This window comes from Hyla sarda, chromosome 3 (assembly GCF_029499605.1).
Source record: "Hyla sarda isolate aHylSar1 chromosome 3, aHylSar1.hap1, whole genome shotgun sequence".
Classification (NCBI taxonomy): Eukaryota; Metazoa; Chordata; class Amphibia; order Anura; family Hylidae; genus Hyla; species Hyla sarda.
This window is the reverse complement of record NC_079191.1, coordinates 51,583,160-51,608,701: the sequence shown is the minus strand read 5'-3', so window position 1 is coordinate 51,608,701 and position 25,542 is coordinate 51,583,160. Positions and strand designations below refer to the sequence as shown.

Here is a 25,542-nt window from a genome sequence, read left to right as displayed (position 1 = left end):
GAATTGCCAAAAACCGATGCCAAGCACAATTGAGCAGGGGAGGGAGGGGAACCCGTCAGAAAGTGCCGATCCATGGAAGGAGAGAAAAGCAAGTTAAAATCACCGCCCAGCAGCCATGCAGATGAAGGATATTTGTGGAGTTTAGCGAGGACCCTGCGTAGGAAAGGGATCTGAGAGGAGTTAGGGGCATAAATATTACAAAGCAGTAAGGGCCGACCTCCCAAGGTACCCTCAACAATGACATAACGGCCCCCAGGATCTACAGTAGAGGAGGTAACCTGAACAGGACAGGACCTAGAAATTAAAATAGCCACCCCCACTACCTTCCTACCAGAGGTAGCCGAAAAGGCTTTGGGGATAAAGATAGTGCAAAAACTGAAATGATCCATTATTATCAAAGTGAGTCTCCTGAAGAAATGCGATATCCACCTTCAGCACCAATAACTCCCGCTGTAAAAGGCACCTCTTAGGTGGGGAGTTGAGGCCCTTTACATTCAAAGAGACACACTTAGCCATAGTGGGTACCAGGGAGAGATAAACGCTAAGAGAAAAGAGCACTCACCATAATCTAAAGAGCAAGCAGGGATGTCAGGGAAGCCGGATGGCTCACCATAGCCTCTAGGAGAGTAGAATCTGAACCCCAGGAGCCTAGAGAATGAAAAGAGAGGGGGGAGGGAAACAAACACCAGGGGGGAGACCAGACGACAAGAGGGATGCGACAGGACAAGACAACAGAAGCCATACAGAACAAAAAAGACAAAACAAAGAACACATGCAAAAAGAGAGGAGGCAAGACAAAATCAGCACCATCAAATCGTCAGTCCGATTGACACTGCCTCAGAAGGGAAGTGAGAGAGCGACTAACCAAAAGGAGACAAAAGAAGTAAGCACCTCCACCCTATGAGGCCATGCCAAGAGCAAAAAAGTAACCATAAAGGCATAAAATATGTCTAGAAGAAAGACAAATAGTAAAAATTAAGCAAGAAAACTTAAACAGTAGTAAGGACATGGCAAAAGAAAAACAATAATGGTTCAAATCAGGGGAGAACCGGACACCACCAAATCCATCATCGCAGAGAGGATCGGCATTAAAACTCAGCTCAACCCATGGAGCGGTCTGCCGAGTAGGAGAAGCAGCCTTCCGACCCGAGCCCCACTGCCGATTGTGGACCGGTTGCCACTCCGGGGGCAAAGGCCAGAGCGATGCAGAAAGCAGTGAAGGACCGTAGTACAGCAGAGCGTCCTTCCCTATGGGCATGTAGGGCAAATGGGAAGCCCCACCTGTAGGGCACTTGATGACTCCTCAGTACAGCAAGGAGAGGTTGAAGCATTCTCCTCTTCCTCTGGGTGATCCAAGACAAGTAATGAAACAGCTGGACAAGTGTCCCATCAAAGTCGAAGTTCCAAAGGGTGCGTGCCTTTGCCATTAGAGCCTCCTTAAGTTGAAAGTGATTCACACAGCAGATTACGTCCCTGGGGGAACTCGATGCAGACTTAGGATGGAGGGCTCAATGTGCTCTGTCCAGTTTTATTTTGTGGGAGGAAGGTTTGCCCAAGATGAGGCTAAAGATGGCATGCAGTGTGAAATTGCAAATCCTCCTCACGAGTCCCCTCAGGTAGGCCCCGCACCCAAATATTATTGTGGTGGCCCTGGTTAACAAGGTCCTCCACGTGGTCATGAAGATCACCCAAGAATTCTGATTGGGAAGCAATAGTAGACTGCAGGCGGGCGACATAGGTTATGGTAGTATCATGGGCTTCCTCCAATTCCTTCACCCTGACATGTTGCAAATCTTGCCGGGAGGGCAGAAATCTCTGCCCGACAGGTGTCCTTAACCTCAGAAATTAAGGATTTAAAATCCTCCTTAGTCGGGATCTGAGAAAGCAATTGGCTCCATGTAGAAGGGACAGGGGAGACCCCAGGTAGGCCCGAAAAGACCAGTTCAGCATCAGACGTAGCATCCCAGGTAGTCTCCGGGCAGCGGGTCAGAAGGACCCCGAAGGGAAGCAGGGGGGGGGGGGTGACTTCCCGCTGGGAGGTGAAGCGGGGGCCCCAGCAGTAAGCTTACTAGAAGGTCGCATCCTCAAAAGTACATATAGGTGCCTGGAAACTCCAGGGGACAGAGAACAGGAGATGTGAGGCAGGAAGTTAGGGGAGACCCCCAGTGAGGGCCCAGGTGAGGAGGGTCCACAAGCAGGCAGATCCAGCAATGCAGGGGGGCAGCCAAGGTGAAGGAGGCCCAAGTGCAGAGGAGAGCTTCCTGGACTGGCGGGAGGTTCTCCCCATGAGGTAGGTACCGGCTTAATATAGCAGATTACAGGCCTCAGGGAGCGGGAGCTCACGCACTATGTGGCCATTCCCGTTGTGCCCCTCGCCACGCCCCCCCCCCTTTGGTGTCCATTATTAGTGATTTCAGTTCCTTAGACAGACAGAGGTAGCAGCAGGGAACACTGTGTTCAGACAGAAAATAAATTTTAAAAGAAAAGAACTTCCTCTGAAGTATACAGCAGTTGATAAGTACTGGAAGGTTTAAGATTTTTTTAATAGAAATAATTTACAAACTTTCTGGCACCAGTTGATAAAAAAAAAAAAGAGAGTACCCCTTTAACTTATCCCCTATCCACAGCATAGGGGTTAAGAAGCTGATTGCGGGGGTGTCCGACCTCTGGGACCCCTTCTGTCTTGGGAACGGGACCCCCACTCTCTCGCTCCATTCATTTCTATAGGAGTACCGATGATGCTGGAGTGCTGTACTCGGGTCTCTTCGGCACTCCCAAAGAAATGAATGTGGGTGGGTCCGACCGCAGGAACCCCTCCGCGATCTTCGGATTGGGACTCAGCTCTCAGTGAGGAGCGGGTGTGGTAGACGCAGCCCCAATCCGAAGATCGCAGAGGGGTCCCTGCGGTCAGACCCACCCCAACCGCCGCAATCAGCTACATAAAGCTTATCCTGTGGATGGGGGATAAGTTATTTTAGCTGGGTTATTCCTTTAAAAGGGGTTGTCCAGGATTAGAAAAATTTTGCTTTTAAATAAAAAAATAAAAAAAAAAACAGCACCACTCTTATCCACAGGTCAGGTATAATACTGCAGCCCAGTCCTATTAACTTCAATGGAGCCGAGCTGCAATACCAGACACAACCTGTGGACAGGGGTGGTGCTGTTTTTGCAGGAAAGAAGCAGCATTTTTCTAAGCCTGGACAACCCCTTTAAGACTGCTTGAAAAACTACTGCAGAGATTTAATATGGATATAGATACACACACAGATGCACAATGTGATATATTTATCTGTGTTTGTATCCATACATGAATACCCCCTACGATGGTGAATTATTCCCGACATCCTCTCACAATTATTGTTATTTAGAGTAATCAGCACAATGCATATTTCACATTCATTTTCCTTCTCAATCTATTTTTCATTGTCTTGCCGTATGCCGCCGGGATGGAGGAGTAACACAAATACGCAATTCTGCAATATTTATATCACAGAATGCAGTGGGTAGAGCCTTTAATTTTGCTTAGTAAATTATGTATGGCCCCTTATTCAGGCACAGTATATGAAGCCATTTATCAGTGAAGCACGGAGGGTATTACAAGTGTGTGACACGCAGGTGCGGAGGGGAAAGGGTTACACCGAATGTACACAGGCGGCAGGATAAAAAAATAAATAATGTTTTTCCTTAATATAAAATGTCAGGATATCAACATGTCAGTATATAATAAAGTGTCAGGTTATAAATATTAAAAACAATGGAATTGGCGGTTCTATCAGTTTTAGAGCTATAGAGAACAAAGACCCTGGTACAGTGTGTCCCAACCAGTGTGCCTCCAGCTGTTGCAAAACTACAACTCCCAGCATGCCCAGACAGCCGTTGGCTATCCAGGCATGCTGGGAGTTGTAGTTTTGCAACAGCTGCAAGACACTGCCCTAGTACATATGTTAATATATCTTTACAGGTAGTAAACTAAGGGAAACATACTTTTGGCCATTTCAATTCAATTGTCTACATCTGGACAGTGGGAAGGAGGCCAGGGCCACACGAGTGCTAAGGGCCCATGGAGCATTTGTGTAAGGGGCCACATGAGCATTGCCTCCTTTTCCCCCTATTTTACTGTCTTTGATGTCTTCTTGCTATCGTTTGTACCATTGCAGAGTCATTTTTTTGCTGGCCAGAATGGTCCCAGCTTCTGATTGGACCTCCACGATTTCAACAGGAATTTTAGATGAATTTAAAGAGTACTTGTCACTAAATAAACTTTTTAAAACTAAATCAGGCTAGAAAATTGTTTCAGAGCTTTAAAAAGCTGTGTATCTTTCCTTTCTTCTTGCTCACATAGTGAAATCTTCCAGCAGAAGAAAGTGGGCGTTTCCCAGTAGGCATGATGTCACTGAAGCCTGCAAGGAGAGCACGTCCGCCCTCACATGGTTGCAGTGCTGTGATGAATAGAAGCCCTCAAGCTCTGTGCAGCAGCTTTCCGTCTGTGCTTCTTTCAGTGAGGCTCTATTCTGTTTTTTGTCTGTGCAGCTGCTTTCACTGAGGCTCTGTGCAGCTTTCAGTCTGTGCTTCTTTCAGTGAGGCTATTTGCAGCTGTTAATCAAGCTCAGTGCAGAGAAACACTTCCTGAGTTTGGACTTTTGCCATTACAAGCAGGAGACCAAAATCTGAGATTTTGACCAGAAGGAATGTGTTCTGGCCAAGAAGGGAGACCCCTGGTGGCAAGAAGTATACAGCCAAAAAACTTACATATTTTTTTTTTCTTTTTTAATGGAAGTCAATTACAAAAGTTATTTATTTGGCATAAGGAAATCCTGTTTAATGACAATGCCCATTTAAAGCGTACCTGTCAAATCACCGAAAAAAATAATAATGCTTTTATATGTTACTGGTTCACTGGAGACAGACAGAGCGGCACATCACGTCACTCCCAATAATGAACAAAAATCGCAGGTATGTGAATCAGGACCTAGGTTAATCACACTAGTGGTGCTCAGCGAATGAAGACTGGCAGGTCTCAAATAAAGCGCCTGGCTGACAAAGTCTGTTGATTCACATGAATCAGTAGCCGTCCCAGCTATCCCCCCCCCACCCCCGATTCGTCCAGCCGTCCTTGCTTGTGCTTGTAATACACTGAAGTAATAAAGTAAGGCTTATCATGAGTGGTGAGTGCTGCCTTCCTATTTCCACTTTATTTGATGTTCAAGACTTTTATATGTTACTCACTAGGTCATGCAGATGCTTTACATGTCTTTTTTTTTGTTTGTTTAGCTTCTGTATTTGGCTCTCAAATCCCTCTTTTCTGCCTCTCGCTCATTCTGACATCCACTGCTCAGGAAGGGGCGTGAACAAGGCAAGCACTGAGCTGGCCCTCATTCACTTCCTCCCCAAGTCTGCTGTGCTGAGCTGGCTGCTCTGTAACCCCCTCATCTCTGTTTTCATGCTACAGTCTGATAGGACAGGAGTGAGCACAGAGGAGTTCTAGTGCTGCACTCCCTTTCTGGACTTTGTCCCAGCATGTGCTGCAGCTGGACAAGATTATGTTCTGGATGGTTTGGGGATGCCTAGTGGTCTTTTTTTTTATAAGCCATGATTGCTATAAAAAAGAAATACATTTTTTTTAATGAAGTTTATTAGAAAAATGTATCTTTTGCCAAGATGTACAACATATGAAAAGTTTTTGATTCTGACAGTGCCAATTTAGGAGAGCCCCTCTGGTTGTAGTGGCTTAGTGTCGTCGGAATAAAGAATGAAGAGGTAGTCCCGCCCTCCCGCTCAAATTGTCATTTTGTATTCTTGTTGTGGTCTTTTACTAGAGGGCATTGTCAACCTGCTTAAGTTGGCTGGACATGGCCTAAGTTTTAATTAACTTATTGGCCATTAAGATATTTATTGATTTATGGTTCTTAGTATTTAAAGAGATTGATTAACTGTTATTTGGTGACCTCTAAATAAAATGATCACAGCCGTATTTTAACCAACTTAAGTCTCCATGTATTTCAGGTAATAGGTACTTTTGTCTTTCTGGGGGATGTGGGCTATAGTATGTCATGTAATATGGGCGCATTTCTGAGCTTAAATATACATTGAATGGCCACTTTATTCCAGCTGCTGACTTTTTAGGATTGTAATGAACATTATGAACATTAGATCGATTTGTAGATCATCTGTAGATTAGTTCTAGTGTAATGAGAAAATCAAGTGATCTGAGTGAGGTCTGCTCATTAGGGCTAGACTAGCAAAGGAGAGAATTACCCTGCCAACCTTGTGAGGGTTTTCTCCAACACTATGTGGTATTTGCAATTGCTTTTCAAGGTTAGCATAAAGTGGACACGGTACCAAGCATAAAATAGGGTATTGGGGGGGGGGGGGGTGTTGGGGGATCTATATGTTGATAGTGGACTATTAATATGTATAAATTCTTTTTTATACTGAATAAAAAAAAAAAGGTTTGCATCAATCAGCCTGGGGGTAGCTTGGCCCTGTAGGTTGTAACCTAGAGCCACTAAACCACTTGTTGGGTACCTACCCTGTATGTAGTATAACCACTGGTGTAGTCCCAACTGTATGTAGGACCCCCCTGGAGGTAGTATGCCACCTTTATGTGGGTTCCACCTGTATGTCGAACCGTCCGTTTGTTTGATCCCCACCTGTATGTAAGAGCCCCTGTAGATAGTTTGCTCCCTTCAGTCATTGGCATCTTTTTCTGCTTCTTTACCTAGGACACATGTATGATGTCACGCTGTGCATGTCACAGAGAAAGAGATTTCACCAGCCTCTAGTGTCTATAGGAAGCGCCACTAGAGGCTGGTGGTTTCCGGGTCCAGTTGACATTTTCTCCAACGAACTTCCGCAGCACTTGAGTTGGAAACCACTGGCTGGCCAGATTAAATGACCTGAGATCCCCCACCCCTGCTTTAATGGCTCCACTCGTCTATGGGTGGTGGGTAGTATTACATCTTAGTCTCATTTAAATAAATGGGGAGCAGGTACAATACCACACACAGTCTATGAACTGGAATGGAGCCAAGGGCAGAAGCACAAGGGCAGAAGTGGCATTGTTTGCGGAAGAAAGCAGCTATGTTTTTTTAATCTAAGATCCGTTTCAGATAAGCATACTGCAGAGGTATTTTTGCATATAACCCTAAGACCCTGGGACATTAGAACCACATTTATGGCAGGACCTTCGGACATAAAACGGATGCAGATATGCCCCCATATTTAATGTATAAAACTAAGCCTAATGCATACATTCTCAGGCTACCTGCATGAGTTTAAAGGAAGAAGACACCAGACAGAATTTCTCAAATCAACTTTCATTTATTACAGTAAGATTCTTACACAGCCTAAACACCAACGTGATCTCCACCGAGTACTCTAAATGTACAGCTACATCCAAAGGTGTCAGGATGTAATATTGTGAAGTCAGTCACTTAGTCTCTGTCCTATATCTGTAAAATCATGGGGGACTCATTGAAGCCCATGTACACATTTCTATTCCTATGTTGCACCTATGTAGATTTTCTGGTCACTGAAAAAGAATTTTTTTTTAATTTGTGATATTTCTGCTTCCAATTTACTTTATACCAGGTGACTAGCCTAATTTTTATTTAATTACACTTCTGTAACAATTTTTATTGCTTCAAAACACCTAAAATAAACTAAAAAATATGATATGCTTTGCAAATAATCTTGATTAAAGGGGGTATCCAGTGTTTGCTAAAACAAAAACAGAAAACCAAACAAAATATCCTGATGAGGCTTGGAGGGAAATAGGTAAAAAAAAAAAAAAAAAAGACATACTTACCTAACCCAGGTTCGCCTTAACTCACGTTTTTCTTTTTACGGTCCCCTGATCTTCTGTCTGCTTCCAATATAAGCACTTGAAGCAGGACCTGCTCACTCTGCCAATCAGTGATGTCCCATTTCAGCCGGAAGGTCCTGCACCGAGCATTCATTTTGAAAGCAAGAAGAGAGAGATCAAGGGAAAAGATGGAGCAGAACAGAAGCTACATGGGACAGGGGCTAGGTAAGTATGCCTTTTTTCTATTTCCCCCAAGCCCCAGCAGCTTATTGTTTTTTCAGAAAACACCGGGTAAGCCTTTTAAAAATATTAAGCTCCTATGCAGATGTTTTCATGGTTACATACAATAGTCATGTCTTGCTTATTTTCCTGGCAGGATTAGGGTTTGTTAGTATTCTGTAACCATGAAAACATATCTGCATAGTAAACTAGCTGCTCTGCCATTGATTACTTTATTCTGCATTAATTAGTTCAGCTTTCCAAGTGCTCCGGTGGCCTGGAAAAGTGACAGTTGACAGTTTTAGATCTATCCACCTGTTCCAGGCCACTGAAGCACTTGGAAAGCTGAACCAGTTTATGCAGATCAACAGCCGAGCCGCAAGGTTCGTTATGAGCCAATGTACTGTAAATTTGTTCAGCTCTACACTGGAGCAATAAAAAATTATTACAAAAATGTACATTCCGTAAACAGTGACCTAGGCCATTTTGGTGACATGAGAACATGACGAAATTGAAGGAGGTTTGGTGTTCATCCTTTGGTGTACTCCGTATTGAGTCAAATTGGTGGCAAAAGTCCAAAAATGACAATTTGTTCCAGCCAATCAGGTCAATGGTGTGAGGATAATGTTTGGGCATTACTCATAGTCCCTGTTCCAGTTCACATTTCCAATTGCACTCACACACCTTTGATAAAGGGGGTCCACACATTGTGACTATGCTCTATTTTTGCTACAATTCTCCAAATATAGTATCAATACAGCTATAGTGGAAAACAATAGAAAAGCAAAATCACGACTCTTTCATTAAGCAAATATTTTAGTGAAACACATTACTGGTGATTCCTGACTGCCATTGATGTAATGGAACTTACAAAACAATAAAAAAGTCTGAATAGCCCACCGAACATGCTGGGAGTTGTAGTCTTGCAACAGCCGGAGGCACCTTTGTTGGGAAACACTGCTTTAGCCAAACAGGGACATATATACCTATCAAGGCTGGAAATGTGGGCATAAGTCATCAAGAACCTACCCAATAACTCGTGGTTTGGCCAGCGTGGAAGTGATGACAGGTTCACTCTAAGTGTGGGAATTTCTATCCCAAATTAAGATTTTCCTATAATGTCAGTATTAAAAAGTGTATGGCTGGCTTTAAAGGGGTTTTCCGCCCCTAGACATCTTATCCCCTATCCAAAGGATAGGGGATCAGATGTCTGATTGCAGGGGTCCCGCCATCTCGGCTGCGGCACCCCAGACATCCAATGCAAAGAGCGGACTTCGCTCCGTGCTGAATCACCTGTAATGCGAGGCTCGTGACTTCACGGTCTCGCCGGACTTGTGACGTTCCGGCCATGCCCTCTCAATGCAAGTCTATGTGAGGGGGCACACCCCTTCCCATAGACTTGCATTGAGGGAGAATGGCAGTGACGTCAGGAGCGGGGCGCGGCCGTGACGTTACGAGCCACCGGCACTGAACTGGTGCGGCAGGGAGACCGCGGGGGTCCCCAGCGACAGGACCCCCGCAATCAGACATCTTATCCCCTATCCTTTGGATAGGGGATAAGATGTGTAGGGGCGGAGTACCTCTTTAAGAGTGCATTCACACGCTCTTTGTTTTTGCGGGTTTTCCACAGCGTATTTGAAAGGGGCGGGCTCTTCTCGGCTGTCCATAGCAGATTGTCCTCGGTGGAAGTTACGCTGCGGAAAATCCGCCGCAAGCCCCATTGAAGTCAGTAGGGACTGCGGCGGATTTTCCGCAGCGTAAATTCCGCCGCGGACACTCTGCTATGGACAGCCGAGAAGAGCCCGCCCCTTTCAAATACGCTGCGGAAAACCCGCAAAAACAAAAAAAATGTGAACACACCCCGAGGTGACCCAACCCAACCTAAAGCCTGATCTAAGAGGCAATAACTCTATAGCAGCTTGAAACCATAAGAAAGCTACAAGGGGTAAAAGGTGGAGTGCACGTGCAAAAGCTAAAAAATGTTATACTATATTTACTTACAAAAATTCAGTAACTAGTAGTAAGCGCAAAATAAAAAAAAATATTTGGCTTTACCTATTTGGTGAAAATATAAACTACACTGAGAATACTTTAATCTGTAAAAAAAAAATAATAATTATAATTATATATTTACACACATACACACACAAACTTATGAATATATATAAATCTAGCAGAGCCGAGTCTGTCACTTGCTTATTCCGCTCCAATTTATCCTTAAATAAAAATTCCACTGACATCAATGTACTTTCCGCTGCCCTGTACACACTGAAGAATTTCTGCTAGCGGAATTCTGACACAGAATTTTATTTTGCCTTAGGATTGAACATGTTCATTATTCAGGCGGAATCTTCAGAAATTCAGTGTGAAAATTCCACAGAAGGGAGAATATGGCAAAAATCCTGACAAAATGTATTGCTCTTCCATTCTGCTTGAATTCCTCAGTGTAAACATACCCTTACAATATATACCGTATTTTTCGCCGTATACGACGCACTTTTTCTTCCCCAAAACTGGGGGGGGGGGAAAGTTGGAGTGTCTTAAACGGCGAATACACACCTATCGGGTCGGTCCCTGCGGCCATCAAGGGCCGGGACCCGCCGCTAATACAGGACATCACCGATCGCGGTGATGCCCTGTATTAACCCTTCAGACACGGCGATCAAAGCTGACCGCCGCGTCTGAAGCGAAAGTGACACTAACCCGGCTGCTCAGTCGGGCTGTTCGGGACCGCTGCAGTGAAATCGCGGCGTCCCAAACAGCTTACAGGACACCGGGAGGGACCTTACCTGCCTCCTCAGTGTCTGCTCCGGGCTGGGATCCCCTACATGGCCGGCGCTCTCCTTCGTGGTCATCACGTGATGACGGCGACGGAGAGTATGGATCCCGGGTAAGAAGACGTCCGGAGCGTCGGGGACACCACGGGGACGCGGAGACAGTGATGGAGCGACATTTAGGGAAGTGGTGACGAGCGGTGACGGGTCCGCAGCGGCGGGGACAGGTGAGTATTACCCCCTATACCAGTGGTCTTCAACCTGCGGACCTCCAGATGTTGCAAAACTACAACTCCCAGCATGCCCGGACAGCCAACGGCTGTCCGGGCATGCTGGGAGTTGTAGTTTTGCAACATCTGGAGGTCCGCAGGTTGAAGATCACTGGTTCAGAATCTTTTATTTCTAGATTTTGCACCTTTAAAATTGGGTGCGTCTTATACGTCGGTGCTTCTTATAGGGCGAAAAATACGGTAAATCTGCCTGAAGACTGGGGCTGTATTTTCAATGTGACAAGTTCCCTTTAATATAAATAGGTTATCCAGGATTAGAAAAAGAGCCACACTTGTCCTCAGGTTATGTGTGGTATTGCATCTCAGTTCCATTCAAGTGAATAAAGCCAAATGGTAACACACAACCTGAGGATAGATGTGGTGCTGTTTTTGGAAGAAATTAGCCCTGTTTTTCTAACTGATAACCCTTTTAAATAGAAAGATAAAAACAAGAGGTTGCGCTCCGTAGTGTAATTCTTTGAGACCAATGGTAACGCTAAATGTGAACTGCGCTTACCATGGATGGTTGTACTGAAGACCAAGTGCAACAATGGGATTGCATATGTAGAATTGAAGGTCTCTGCAGCCACTCCACCCCAGCAAACTGCATATGAACAACGATCCCTCCTCCAAACACACAGCGGGATAATCAGGCGCTGAGACAAGATCAGGGTACGGGAATTTTATTACCCACAATGCAATGCGTTTCATGGAAAATTAGCTTCCTCAGGCATGTAGGATAGGACTAAACACAGTTTATATAGGGACATTTTTAACCCCTGGGAGGGCCCAAAAATTTTTTTTTAACCCCTTACAACTATCTTCAGGATAAATACATAAATAATATAGTAATAAAAAATACAATAATAAAAAAAATTATAATTAAAAGTATACATAATTAATATACTGTAAGGGATTTAATGAACATTTACTATTGTTTCATTTAATCCATCAGGAAATAAAGTAACCAAAGAAAAAAATCCAAAGTGCTTCTCTATTATTTCACTTCTGCACACGATTATGGATATGTTGTGGAATGGTTTCAAGTATCATTAGTTTTAAATTATTAATACATTTATCATGTTTGATAAGCAGATGACGCAAGATACTATGGAACATGAAACCATTTTCTATATTAGACTTGTGCTTGTTCATACATGATCGCACCGTCTGAACAGTGCGGCCCACTTATTGGAGTCCACAAGCACAGGTCAAAAGATAAACTAATGATACTTGAAACCATTCCACAACATATCCATAATCGTGTGCAGAAGTTAAATAAAAGAGAAGCATTTTGGATTTTTTTCTTTGATTACTTTATTCCCTGATGGATTAAATGAAACAATAGAAAATGTTAGTTAAATCCTTTACAGTATATTATGCATACATTTAATTAAATTTTTTATTATTGTATTTTTCATTACTGTATGCTTTTTTATTACTGTATATTCCTTTCCTGTATGTGTCGTTTTATATATGATTGGTTGAACGAATCTAACCACTTTTAATGATGTGTATAATGTATTTATCCTGAAGATAGTTGTAAGGGGTTAAAAAAAAATGTGTCCCTCCCAGGGGTTAAAAATTTCCCTATATAAACTGTGTTTAGTCCTATCCTACATGCCTGAGGAAGCTGATTTTCCACGAAACACATTGCATTGTGGGTAATAAAATTCCCTTAACCTGATCTTATCTCAGCACATGATTATCCCGCGGTGTGTTTGGAGGAGAGATCGTTGTTCATAAACCCTTTTAAAAATATGTTCAGCTCTGCTGCATCTATATATTCACATATTATACAGTAGTTGTCTAATATGAGGTCTGAAGGTGCCTTGGTGGAACAATCTTATCTTAGCTTATTGTATTAACCCTTCTGAAGCCATAACCCTTCATATATAAAGATCTATCGTTTAGTAATAATGTCAGTGGAGTGTTTTATATATATATATATATATATATATATATATATATATATATATATAGTAATGCTTCCCAACCAGGGTGCCCCCAGCTGTTGCAAAACCACAGCTCCCAGCATGCTGGAAGTTGTAGTTTTGCAACAGCTGGAGGCACCCTTGTTGGGAAACACTGATCTATAGACACCTGAAGGCCATATTCATATACAGGCCGAGCACACCCAGATGATGAATTATATCACGTTATAAACAACCTTATAATCATAATTTTCTTTCTATTACAAAAACAATATAATAAAATCGGGCCCAAGCTGACCATACGGCCTTGTCGCCCATAGCAACCAATCAGAGCCAAGCTTTCACTTTCAAACTGTTATGAATAACTGAAAACAGCACCGTGATCGGTTGCTAAAGGGCAACAAGGCCTAGCGTGTATAAAAAGCCTGCAAGCTCTCACGTATAACGTCTAACCTCGAGTCTATTCATAAGACGCAAAAGTTTCTTCACTTAGTGCTATAATACAGAATACATAATCAAACATTAAGTGCTTCAAAACATCCAGTAATAATATGTATCACCACGGTAAACCCGGCAGATCCTATTCAGATTCGGACACAATGCAAAACACAACATAGCACCCCAGACGCATCCTCTCTCCGCAATTACACAATAAAAAAATAGATATGAGTATTATAGGTAAATAAAAACCACATTTTTTTTTTTTTTTTTTAAACAGAAACCAGCATTACTAGGTAAGCGGCCCATGGTTTTCTTTCACAGAAAGAATAAATAGTCTGCATAACATTCCACAATAGTCATATGGAATCCTGCGTATCATATATATGTCTAGGTAGCGAGAAGACAAGCGATGTCATTTGGCGACAGTGGGGCCAATAGTGGGGAGGGGGTGGTACCTGGAAGAAAATCAATGCTCATGGATCCTGAAGCAAAAATAAATGAGGTTGGCTTGATATGGTCCTGAGGAGAGCTGACCCGTGGGCCAGTGAGGTAAAAGTCCATCTCAGGAGATCGCCATGTGGAGGCCAATGCGTCCGGTTTGCTAGATACTAAGGCAGAAGCTGTCAGCGTTTTCTTCACCTGCATCTTTTTTTTTAAAATCTTATTTCAAAAGTAAAATTCAATGGATGTGATTCATTTTATTAGACTGGACGGTGCAGTCTTGCAGCTTCATTGATGGCTTATCAACTTCTACATATACCCTGTATGCCGTCTCGCTATATAATTTGTATAACCCACTTTCTACCGGCTATACTTTCATTTACTCTAGAAAAAACTACTTTTTTTGTCCTGTGTTTATAAGACAGACTAGCAGCTCACTAAGAAATCAAGTTACATGCTGCCCATAAAAGTCTTTGGAGAAGGAAGGGAAGGAAGAGGGAGTTGGAAGGGGGGGGGGGGGGGGAGTTCAGGAAGCAGAGACAAAGAGACTGCAAATAAACTTTAAAAGAGCTAAGTGAGTATTAGATCTCACCCCAGGGCTTGACAGCTTTGACTGTTCCCTACTACTCTATAATGTCCTCCAATCTGCTGCTGCTTATTAAGGTGTGCATGGATACATAAGGGGAGCAGGTTTCCATGTGTGTGTGCAGCGTATGGAAGCCATCATAGAGGGTAGGCTCCACCCCCTAGAACAAAAACTGAAAACTGAAAGAGGAGCCTGCAGAGGGCAAATCTGTTGAAAAATGCCATATTAAGTTATATAATGACCAAAACAAGACATCTTATGCCAGACAAGCATGCTTGGAGTGCAAATAAAAAGAAAGATCACAAGGCAATGTCTACTTTTGTTGATGGATCTGTAGGTCTACAGGATAAGTGTTAGATCAGTGGGGATCCAATATTTGGGGCCCCCACTAATCACTAAAAGGTTAAACTCCATTCCTGTTTCTCCCCCAGTCATTACAAGGAATTAGACTAATGCACTAATGTAAATCTGATTGGACACCACAGACCACTCCCCTGCTTGCACCTGCTTTAACCGGACAGCCTATTGATCATAACCCACAATACGGGATGGAAGCTCAATCCTATGCATTTGTAAAGGTTAAGTATTCAGAAACATAGTCCAGCATTACAAATTGATAGAATTCAGGAAGAGCAGTAGCTTTGACATGTGTTTTATACCCAAAGGACGGTGGCTGTAGAAATAAAACTTGAAAAAACAATGGCAGGAAGATTTTAGCTGCATCTTTCTTCACATTGCAGGATTTCAGAGCCTAGAATCTTTTCTCAGTTGGGAACTGATGCCATTGCAGCCTTGCGTATTAGGAAGGAAGGGGGGGGGAGGGGGTGCAGTCTTGTATTACAGTACGCCACACAGCCCTCCAGCCATGTACGGAGAAAGCGCATATTATTCATGTCAATCAATACATTTCTCTGAAGAATGCAATTCTAGAGAAACCTCCCGGAAAACAGAAGTAGCAATCCCAGCTGGATTATATCAAGTCAAAATAATTATTTTCCCACCCGACTTTGTGCAGCCGATAAAAAGTTCAGGAAGTTGAAATGAAGCAGATGTAGTAAAGATTCTTTTTTTTTTTTCAAGAAGCTGTAGGGTGTATGTCTTGGTTTTCAAATGGGAGTAAAGGTTCTCTCCAATATGTAAAATTACTGTAAGTGTCTGAGCAAGGAAAATCCGAGGAATGGCTTCTTTTTAACAATGGGAAAACGTGATCCACGACCTCACAGAGCCGAACGTAACTGAAAAGACAAGAAATGTGCAAGTGTAAGAATCATGAGACATATTATTATTATGTTTATTTTTTTTTTACTTCCCCTCTATAAATAAAAAAAAAATAAAGCATACTCACTTGCCCTGATCTCCCACTGCTGCTGCTCAGACAGCTCCAGGTCACCTGGTTTCTGCTTCTTCCTGCTTCCATGAACATGCTGACCCTGCAGCCAACCATTGACTTAGGCAGGACACCACTGTAGTCAGTGACTGGCTGAACGGGCAGTTCTTACAGGGATGGCGCATCATGGGAAGCGGAAAAAAGTCGAGAGCACCAGGGACTGGATAGGACAGATGAGTAAGCTTTATTTATTTATGCTTTCATCCTCAAACTGTTAAAGGGGTTGTGCCATCACTATTTTTGGAGAAGGTGGGGGGGGGGGGGGGGGGAATAATAGGTTTTTGAGTGTTTTTTATTTTTGCCTTGCATCACATGACCCCCAGGTGTATATTCACTTGCAAACTGATTGTTAAATATAAAGCTATATAACATGTAATCATTTCCCTGTCAGCTAATGAAATGTGGAGAGTCAAAATCCAGCAAAAGGTTAAACACAGTGGAGGAGAGTAAAGTATATGTTCTAAGTAGCAAATCATAGTAAATTGCGCCTATTTTCCAGAAGAATATTTAATCATGTAATTAGCGGCAGCATTGAGCGTTATTATGCACCGCTTCTAATAACACAGGAGAGAATTACTGGAGGAAGACACTTTGTGAATGGGATTAATCAATTACTTGATAATTACATTTCTACGATTTTTGCATTGACAGATGACCACATGCCATTGTTATTAGGGCTTATTGAATACTGGACCCAAGAACAATTTTAGAGAATAGTTAATATTTTCTTTACGAAATGGCTGGAAAATCATAGGTGTTTCGTAAAAAAATGAATTGAACATAAATTATAAATCTAAAAATCTAAATAATTTCAGTACGGTATAAATAAAAAAAATAATAAAAAAAACATATATACACGATGATACATAAATTATAAATGTTATTTTTATAATTCATGTATCAGATGCTTTTCGGAGATCTACAGCCATAAGTAAACTGTATGCCGCCAATGGAGGGCGCGATGTCAGTACCAACTGCATCTTGAGGTTTATAAGTTGTTTAAGCCGGCTGGTCTTTAAAGGGGTACTCCGCCGCTCAGCGTTTGGAACAAAATGTTCTGAACGCTTAGAGATGGTGCCGGGAGCTCGTGAAGTCATAGCCCCGCCCCCTCATGACCCCACCCCCTCAATGCAGGTCTATGGGAGGGGGCGTGACAGCCGTTCCACCTGCTGAGCGACGGAGTACCCCTTTAATATTAATAGAAAGTACTGTCCTAGAATTCCTGACCAACGTTTGACATACAAAGTGTAAAGGTTTTATTAAGCTGTCATATTTTATTATGCCACTTTGAAATGTAAACATATTAGGAGCTTTGGGAGTTTAAAAGTTGAGAAGCCCCCACTGATGCCTAAAAGGGACTCTAGCTTTTTATTGAAGGCCAAATACATTCAGAAACTTGGTACTAAGCTTTTGGTAGGGTGCTATAGTTACATATGAATGGGCTTCCACTCCATAGTCAGCTAGAATAGTACCCAATTAGGGGTTTCAATATGTATATGTACAAAATGCAGTTTGTATTAAGCCAGAAAACTGATAACAGCCCAAAATAAAAAAAAAATTCACATGTCATAGAGACACGTCAAAAGTTTTGATCAGTCAGGGTCTGAGTACTGAGACCCCAATTGATCGCTAAAATGAGCGGTGAGGGCTGCTCAGATGAACGTTTCTACCCCTGTCTCCTAGCTGCAGGAGATGGGTTCTATAGAAAGTATATGGAGCCCGTCTGCAACAAAGAGAGAGACGAAGAGAAGCGCTCAACTGAGCAGTCCTCCCCGCTAATTCTAGCGATCAATGGGGGTCTCAATACTCAGACCATGTCCAATCAAAACATTCGACATGTCAAAAGTTTTTTATGACAGTAAACACTTAAAAGGGTACTCCGGTGAAAACCTTTTTTCTTTTAAATCAACTGGTGGCAGAAAGTTAAACATATTTGTAACTTACTAAAAAATCTTAATCCTTCCAGTACTTATTAGCTGCTGAATGCTACAGAGGAAATTCTTTTCTTTTTGGAACACTGATGACATCACGAACACAGTGCTCTCTGCTGACATCTCTGTCCATTTTAGCAACCATGCATAGCAGATGTAAGCTAAGGGCAGCATGGTGGCTCAGTGGTTAGCACTGCTGCTGTGCAGTGCTGGGGACTTGGGTTCAAATCCCGCTAAGGACAACAATAAATAAAGCATTATTATTATTATAATAACGTCAGCAGAGAGAACTGTGTTTGTGATGTCATCAGAGAGCATTCCAAAAAGAAAATAATTTCCTCTGTAGTATTCAGCAGCTAATAAGTACAGGAAGGATTAAGATTTTGTAATAGACGTAATTTACAAATATGTTTAACTTTCTGCCACCAGTTGATTTAAAAGAAAAAAGGTTTTCACCGGAGTACCCCTTTAAAGGTATCCATATTACATAAGAAAATTTTTTGGCAGAATATTAGTCTGGCTGATGTCTGGCCATATATATGAACACTTGACTTGTGTATGGAGGGGGGGCGATACCAAACACCTCTGGTAGTAACTTATCTGTCTGACAACAAAAGGTTTAGTCAGCTGATATCCAACATGCTTCAACCTTCTCTCCCCTGACATCATCTGTTGAGCGAAAGTCAGGAGCCCCCATACAGGTTGAATGGTCAGCTGGTCCCACAGAAATCAGCAGCTTTGCCTAACATGTGTAACATATATGGGGGCCTTTTCTACAAACATCCCTACTATGAGGAAGTCTCGCCAAGTTGGGAAAGACCTGGGATCAGGGGTCAAGTCCCAGGGAAAAAAAGTGCGGGAACTCTTCCACCCAATAGCTGGTCCTGCAGGACTCCTGCTAATGGGAACAATGTTCCTGCTGTGAAAAAGTGCAGGAACTCCGTTCCCACGCGTTCCTGCAGGACTTGAGCCCTGCCTGGGATGTATCGCAAGAGTTTCATGGGGTTACACCCGTTTACTTCTTATTACTTGGAATCATGTAGGATCCATTGTGAAATGTATATTTCTTTTATTTTTGGCATTGTACACACACTGCTATACCATATAAGTTTGCATATTATAGGGTGAGCTATGCTGGATAGTGATGTGGATTAGAGATGAGCGAACCTACAGTAAATTCGATTCGTCACGAACTTCTCGGCTCGGCAGTTGATGACTTATCCTGCATTAATTAGTTCAGCTTTCAGGTGCTCTGGTGGGCTGGAAAAGGTGGATACAGTCCTAGGAAAGAGTCTCCTAGGACTGTATCCACCTTTTCCAGCCCACAGGAGCACCTGAAAGCTGAACTAATTTATGCTGGATAAGCCATCAACTGCCGAGCCGAGAAGTTTGTGACGAATCGAATTTACTGTAAGTTCGCTCATCTCTAATGTGGATCTTACGTGAGGTTTCTGCTGGAGACCATGCTACATCCCAGTGTTTCTGAGGGATTAACAGACCAGGAGAGTGGTAGAGAATTTGGGGTTTTACTGTTCTAGTATTACTGCTTTAAAGGGAACACATAACTAAGATTTGGCCTATAAAAAGTGTGGCAACACATAATGCATCATAATATAACATTCCCTTCCCTAGTGTATGCCAGCAGTCCAATCCGTAAATGTTAAGAAAATAACTTTAATAATTGGCGCACGCTGTAAGTAAACTGTCTGCAAGTAGTCATTCCCTCTGGGACCCCGCACAATCTTGAGACCAGGGTCCTGACTCCTTTGTTTTGAACTAAGAAGCGACTTATGTACACCACCCCCCCCCCCGTTCATGGTCTATGCAGTTGCCGTAGATAGTCAAGTACAGCAGCTCCATAGACAATAAATGTTGGGGTGGCAGGAGGTCCCAGCGGTCGGACAGCCGATAATCTGACACTTATTACCGTATTTTTCGCCGTATAAGACGCACTTTTTCTTCCCCAAAACTGGGGGGGAAAAGTTGGTGCGTCTTATACGGCGAATAGCTGCGGCCATCAATGGCCGGGACCCGCCGCTAATACAGGACATCACCGATCACAGTGATGCCCTGTATTAACCCTTCAGACGCGGCGATCAAAGCTGACCGCCGCATCTGAAGCGAAAATAACACTAACCCGGCTGCTCAGTCGGGCTGTTCGGGACCGCTGCGGTGAAATCGCGGCGTCCCGAACAGCTTACAGGACACCCGGAGGGACCTTATCTGCCTCCTCGGTGTCTTCTCCGTGCCGGGATCCCCTGCGCTCTCCTTTGATGTCATCACGTCGTCGTGCGTAGCGGCGTGATGACGGCAACGTTATGATGGCGACGGAGAGCGTGGATCCCGAAGAAGTCCGGAGCGTCGGGGACACCACGGGGCCGCGGTGACAGCGACGGAGCGACATCCAGGGCAGCGGTGAAGGGTCCGGAGCGGCGGGGATACGTGAGTATTACCTCCTATCCAGTGGTCTTCAACCTGCGGACCTCCAGATGTTGCAAAACTACAACTCCCAGCATGCCCGGACAGCCAACGGCTGTCCGGGCATGCTGGGAGTTGTAGTTTTGCAACATCTGGAGATCCGCAGGTTGAAGACCACTGTTGGGTTCAGAATCTTTTTCTATAAATTGGGTGCGTCCTATACGCCGGTGCGTCCTATAGGGCGAAAAATACGGTAATTTATTTAGTTCAGAATACCCCTTTAAAAAATGTTCTCAGCTTAAAACCATTGAAGAAGGTGTAAAAGTGTCTAAAAATAAAATAATACATTTGACATATGGTGCATACAAAGAATTCAAGTCAATTTTGCTTAGCAAATCTCCTCATTGGGGTAGATGTAGAAAGATTGGGCATTGCACCAATCTCTACCCCACTACAGTGTGCGCTGAAGTGTTACACAACTTTGATCATCAATCTGGACCGGCGGTTCCACAATAATATGTGTTGGTAAAAAAAAAAAAAAGGATATAGGGGCTTCATAAATATACAGTTAGCCCGAACGCCATATTTATCAATGCATCGCAATCTCCCATTCCGCCATCTTCTAATGGGTCAGATACTTACGAGGAGATGTTAGTCTTCGCATGCTCCTGAATGAGTTCTCCTTTGGGATTGACCGTAAATATTCTGTTTAAAGAAACTCCTACTTGCTTATATGAATAAACATCCTGCGTAAATCATAAAAACGCATATTAGTTTACAGTGCTGGCAGCTTTACGGAGCAATAATGGCATCAACTCCAGCAAGTTCAGAGCATTTCATTTGATTTATCGTGTCATAAAGAGAAGTCCTCTGTGTAAGCAGATAAAAAACACAGAATGAGAAAAAGTCCAATAAAAAGGTTCTGTGTATTACTCAATAAATATTCCCTAAGTGCGCGCAAGTGCTTGGATTTTATTTGGACACCGTCATAAATTCACAGACGAGTCTTATTGGATTAATACAAGTGTTTTTAATCTCCGTCCTATTCAGCGAGATCTAATCCTGCCAAAACCCAGATCTTGTTACCACGCGGGAGCGATAAGCTGTGTGGATGTCACAGCATTTTATACGAGGTGGATACATAAAACATTTACATGCACATGGGCTCGTGACTTCACATGAGAAATACGGCTCCATTTCCTTACAGGGAAAAAAGCCCCAATGTGCTGAACCATGAAAATGACCACAGCTCATCCCCAATAGGTGCAGTGAGAATTCTAAATCTGATATTTATAGTTTATTCTTCTCAATAAGAAAAGTAAGGATCATTGCACCAGAAAGAACAACTTAAAGGGCACCTCTCATCAAAGAAACTTTCGATATATTTTAGATGAATGAATGCTGAATAACTTTCCAATAGCATGTTAATGAAAAATATGCTTCTTTCTATTGTATTTTTCCCGATCAGTCCTGTCAGCAAGCATTTCTGACTCATGCTGGAGTCCTAAACACTCAGAGCTGCCATCCTGCTTTGTTCACAGCCAAACAGGCTGTGAACAAAGCAGGCTGGCAGCTCTGAGTGTTCTCCTTTGTGAACAAAGCTGACAGGCAGCTCGTAGTGTTTAGGACTCCAACATGAGTCTGAAATGCTTGCTGACAGGACTGGTAGGGAGACCCCTAGTGGTCATTTCTTCAAAGTGGAAAATTAAATAGAAAGAAGCATATTTTTAATAACATGCAATTGTAAAGTTATTCTGCATACATTAATCTATAATATATCAAAAGTTTTTTTGATGAGAGGTACCCTTTAATGGAGTACACCAGCACTTAGAATGTTAACCCCTTTCCACAGTATAGGGGATAAGGGTCTGATTATGCGGCGGGGTCTTACATTTGGGACCCCAGTGTTCTCCTGCACTCAGGTATCTCTGGCACTCCCCCAGACAATGCATAATGCCCACACACCGCGTCATACAGTGGGAGAGCCGAGGCCACATTCTGGCGATAGTAAGGGACAGTGAATTGACCCCCTGTGATCAGACACATATCCCTGATACTATGGATTTTTAAGTGCAGTAGAACCCGCTTAAAGGGTTACACCACTGCCCCAGCATTCAGGACATTTTGTTGCTGAACGCTGGGTGTGGGCTGCGGGGGTCGTGACATCACGGCCACGCCCCTCGTGACGTCACGCTCCTTCAATGCAAGTCTATTGGAGGGGGCATGGCAAGTCCCATAGACTTGCATTGAGGGGGACGTGATGTGATGTCACAAGGGGCGTGGCCGAACGCTGGGGCAGGGGAGTACCCCTTTAAGATAAATATAACTTTATGAAAATGACTTAGAGCGGTTGTCCAATTAGGAAAACCTGTTTTTTTGGACCCTTCTATGGCTGTATTGTATATTACTCACACTGTCTAAATATTTAAGTGTTTCATGAGCAGGGTATAGTGTCTAATTTTGATGTTCTAAAAAATGGGGCATAGCCCATAGATAAGGGCAGCACTGTTTTGGGAACAAAAACTTAAAAACAATTCAGTTTTCTATCCTCATGTAATGGTGTTAAATAAGACTTTGTATAGTGTCTTGTCAGAAGATGACATCACGTTTATACAGTCATGCGACATCACTATATGACATAATACAATGCAGTATTTTACAGATGTGCTGCACTTACTGTGGGTCGATTCCCAAATGCAGCGTAGAAGGGCTCAGTATTTGGGTGAAATAGATTCTTAATATCTGTCAAGCACTCAATCTTGAATTTCTCTGGTTTCTTTTCTATTACTTCCCTGTAATACAAAAAGTTAAAAAAAAATTATGAAATTATAGACAAAGGGGGAAAAGACTCTTTGCTAACCATCCAGCACCCTTTCTTTTTACTGATGAGGGGCAACAACACAAAGCAGCCGTCTACAGATAGGTAACATCAGGAGTCAATTCCTGGGAAAAAAGTGTGGGAACTCTTTAACTCAAGGGCTTCTCTCGCAGGACTCCTACTAATGAAAACGGTGTTCCAGCTGTAGAGAGTGCAGGAACTCAGTTCCCACATGTTCCTGAAGGACTTGAGCCCTGGATAACATTCTTCTTTTGGGTGAGATTCTAGCTTGACTGTTAAAATCCCTAGTCATGTTCTAAGACTTCTTAAAGAGAACTTGACACCATTTTTACCCCTTATAACCACCAAAAACCCTTTTACAGCCCAACATTTTGTTCCCTACCATGTCTTCACATACTCAATAGGCACGCTTAAAGGCCAAAGAGGCGTGAGTACAGCCTGGGGCATAGGGGCTATGTCTGAATGCAGCACTGCCCCTGGGACTACTTGTTACTTATTTTCATACGGCATGGGAGAATTATAAAATTTATTATCTCAACTTTTCCAGCATCCATCCAGCACATAAAGATATGGTAGGGAACATAATCTTGTTTCCTACTATATCAGTAGGGCTGTAAAATGGGTTGCCGGTGGTTACAGGGGTAGCAAATGCTGACAGATTCCCTTTAAAAGGAATCAAGCCTTGACATAAATTCATATTAAATCCAATAGGGCCACCAGAGAGCTAGCTCTTCTGAAAGAGAGTTAGTTTGCGTATCCTTTTTCCAATAACTTACATAACTCTAAGCTGCAAAATACAACCTTTAATATAGGGCGCCATATCCTACTGATACCCATATATTTTGCGGATTAGGTTTAGTTATACACCATGGAGCCTGTCTGTTCAGTAAACACTGTGCGCTGGCATCTGATTTCATTTAATTAAAGAAATTTTTTTTTTTTTTAATTCTCAGACAAATTATAAACCCTCATATCTCGGAAACGGAAGGGCGCATCAATAAAGCCATAAACAAATGTTTGATAAGGGCAACCCAAGCTATTTAATGATCATGCAATTTTATTTTTTGGGGGTTGACCACAGGTCCTCTTTAAACTAAACGTTGAAGAAAAAAAAATGTGATAAGTAAAAAAAAATTTAAGAAAAAAAGTTTTTTTGTGTGCGTTATAAAGTTAACGGAGGATTTCAGCACCTGTGTAGTGCAGAGAACAGACTACTAGGGCTCAAGAGGACAGGTCCTTGAGGTAACACTGTGCCACGTTCATTCACCCAGTGCAGATATCCTCGAGTCATGTCTGCCATTCCAATAGCCCGTGCTGAGCAGTAGAGGAATTTATAACCATTTCTGTAATACACAAACAAAACAAAAAAAACAATGAAAGCAAGTTAAATAGAAGAACAGTATGAAGTAACAATTCTAGAATCTAGAAGATCCTTGGCATGTGAGAAATAGACTTTAGAGGACCACTTCTGATGTTCCTCTGAGAATCAGGAATGGGTTGAGTTTTAGGTGAGATGCACCAACTGGGGTTTGCCAGTGTTGTACTGGGGTGAGCAAGTGTGGTAGCTAAGGTAGTGATGAGTGGGTTGGTATGATGAGCATTGTAGTCCTTTTAGACATTTCACTTGACTGAGTGGTGCATACTTTTGCATGTGTACTTGAATATGTCTAATGCAGATGCAGACAGATGTGATACTCTCTGTTGCACTAGCTGAATGTCCTAATTACTTAAGCAAACTGAACAAGGATCTCAAGGGGGGGTTGAACTGTGTCAAAAGGAACATGCAGAACTCCACTCCTCTTATTTCGGTGGCAAACTGCAACACAGTACTCTGAGAAGTGAAGTTTCCCTGACCTAACAGAAGGGAACTGATCAGACCAGAGGAAAATGAACCACTGCTTTTCCTAGGCTAGGGGGTGGAGTTCGGGCAACTCCTACAGCTTTTGGCTAGGAGTCTTACTTGTGACTAGATTCTGCTTTTTGCTTTACAAAAACTTTTGCAAATGCAAATGCAAATACAACAGGAAAATACATATGCAATGTTGAAAATACAGTTACCTAGGCCTTTAGCACCTGAAATACACATTTTACTGTCTAGCAAACCATTGAAGAAATACAACCCTTCCCTAAGTCAGCTCAAAATAAATATAAAGGGGGTAAGAACAACAAATATCCACCTATAAGCGCGCTAGGCACGCACACATATAACCCCAAACAAAATATAAAGATAATACATAAAATTCATACAAAATATTTTATTTAATCAACTTATCATTACAAGGATTCAATACACACAAGGACAGAATAAAAAATGACATTAATATAATATATTAAAAGTGTGTGTATATATATATATATATATATATATATATATATATATATATATGTTGTGATACAATATATATAATATGTTATATATAAAAAAAAATGATAATTCATAAAAATTGTTAAATGGAGACAGAAGGGGAGTTCAGTACAAATGGTGCCAAAATATAGATG

The 25,542-nt window shown here is 42.5% G+C and overlaps 1 protein-coding gene across 5 annotated transcripts in view; it reads right to left on the bottom strand.

Annotated features, from left to right (window-relative positions):
* Positions 1–12,752: 12,752 nt before the first annotated feature.
* The window catches only part of LPIN1 (lipin 1), a 136,600-nt gene continuing 123,810 nt past the window's right edge, over positions 12,753–25,542 (bottom strand). For 3 of the 5 annotated variants that reach the window (XM_056564214.1, XM_056564215.1, XM_056564218.1), the window contains exons 18-21: positions 24,234–24,386; positions 22,882–22,996; positions 20,847–20,950; positions 12,753–15,703 (exon numbers count right to left, since the gene is read on the bottom strand). In XM_056564214.1, coding sequence (XP_056420189.1) covers positions 15,544–15,703; positions 20,847–20,950; positions 22,882–22,996; positions 24,234–24,386 — 532 coding nt within the window. In that variant the 3' untranslated portion in view covers positions 12,753–15,543. The remainder of the gene's footprint in view (positions 15,704–20,846; positions 20,951–22,881; positions 22,997–24,233; positions 24,387–25,542) is intronic. The other 2 variants (XM_056564217.1, XM_056564216.1) reach the window with 2 other exon arrangements.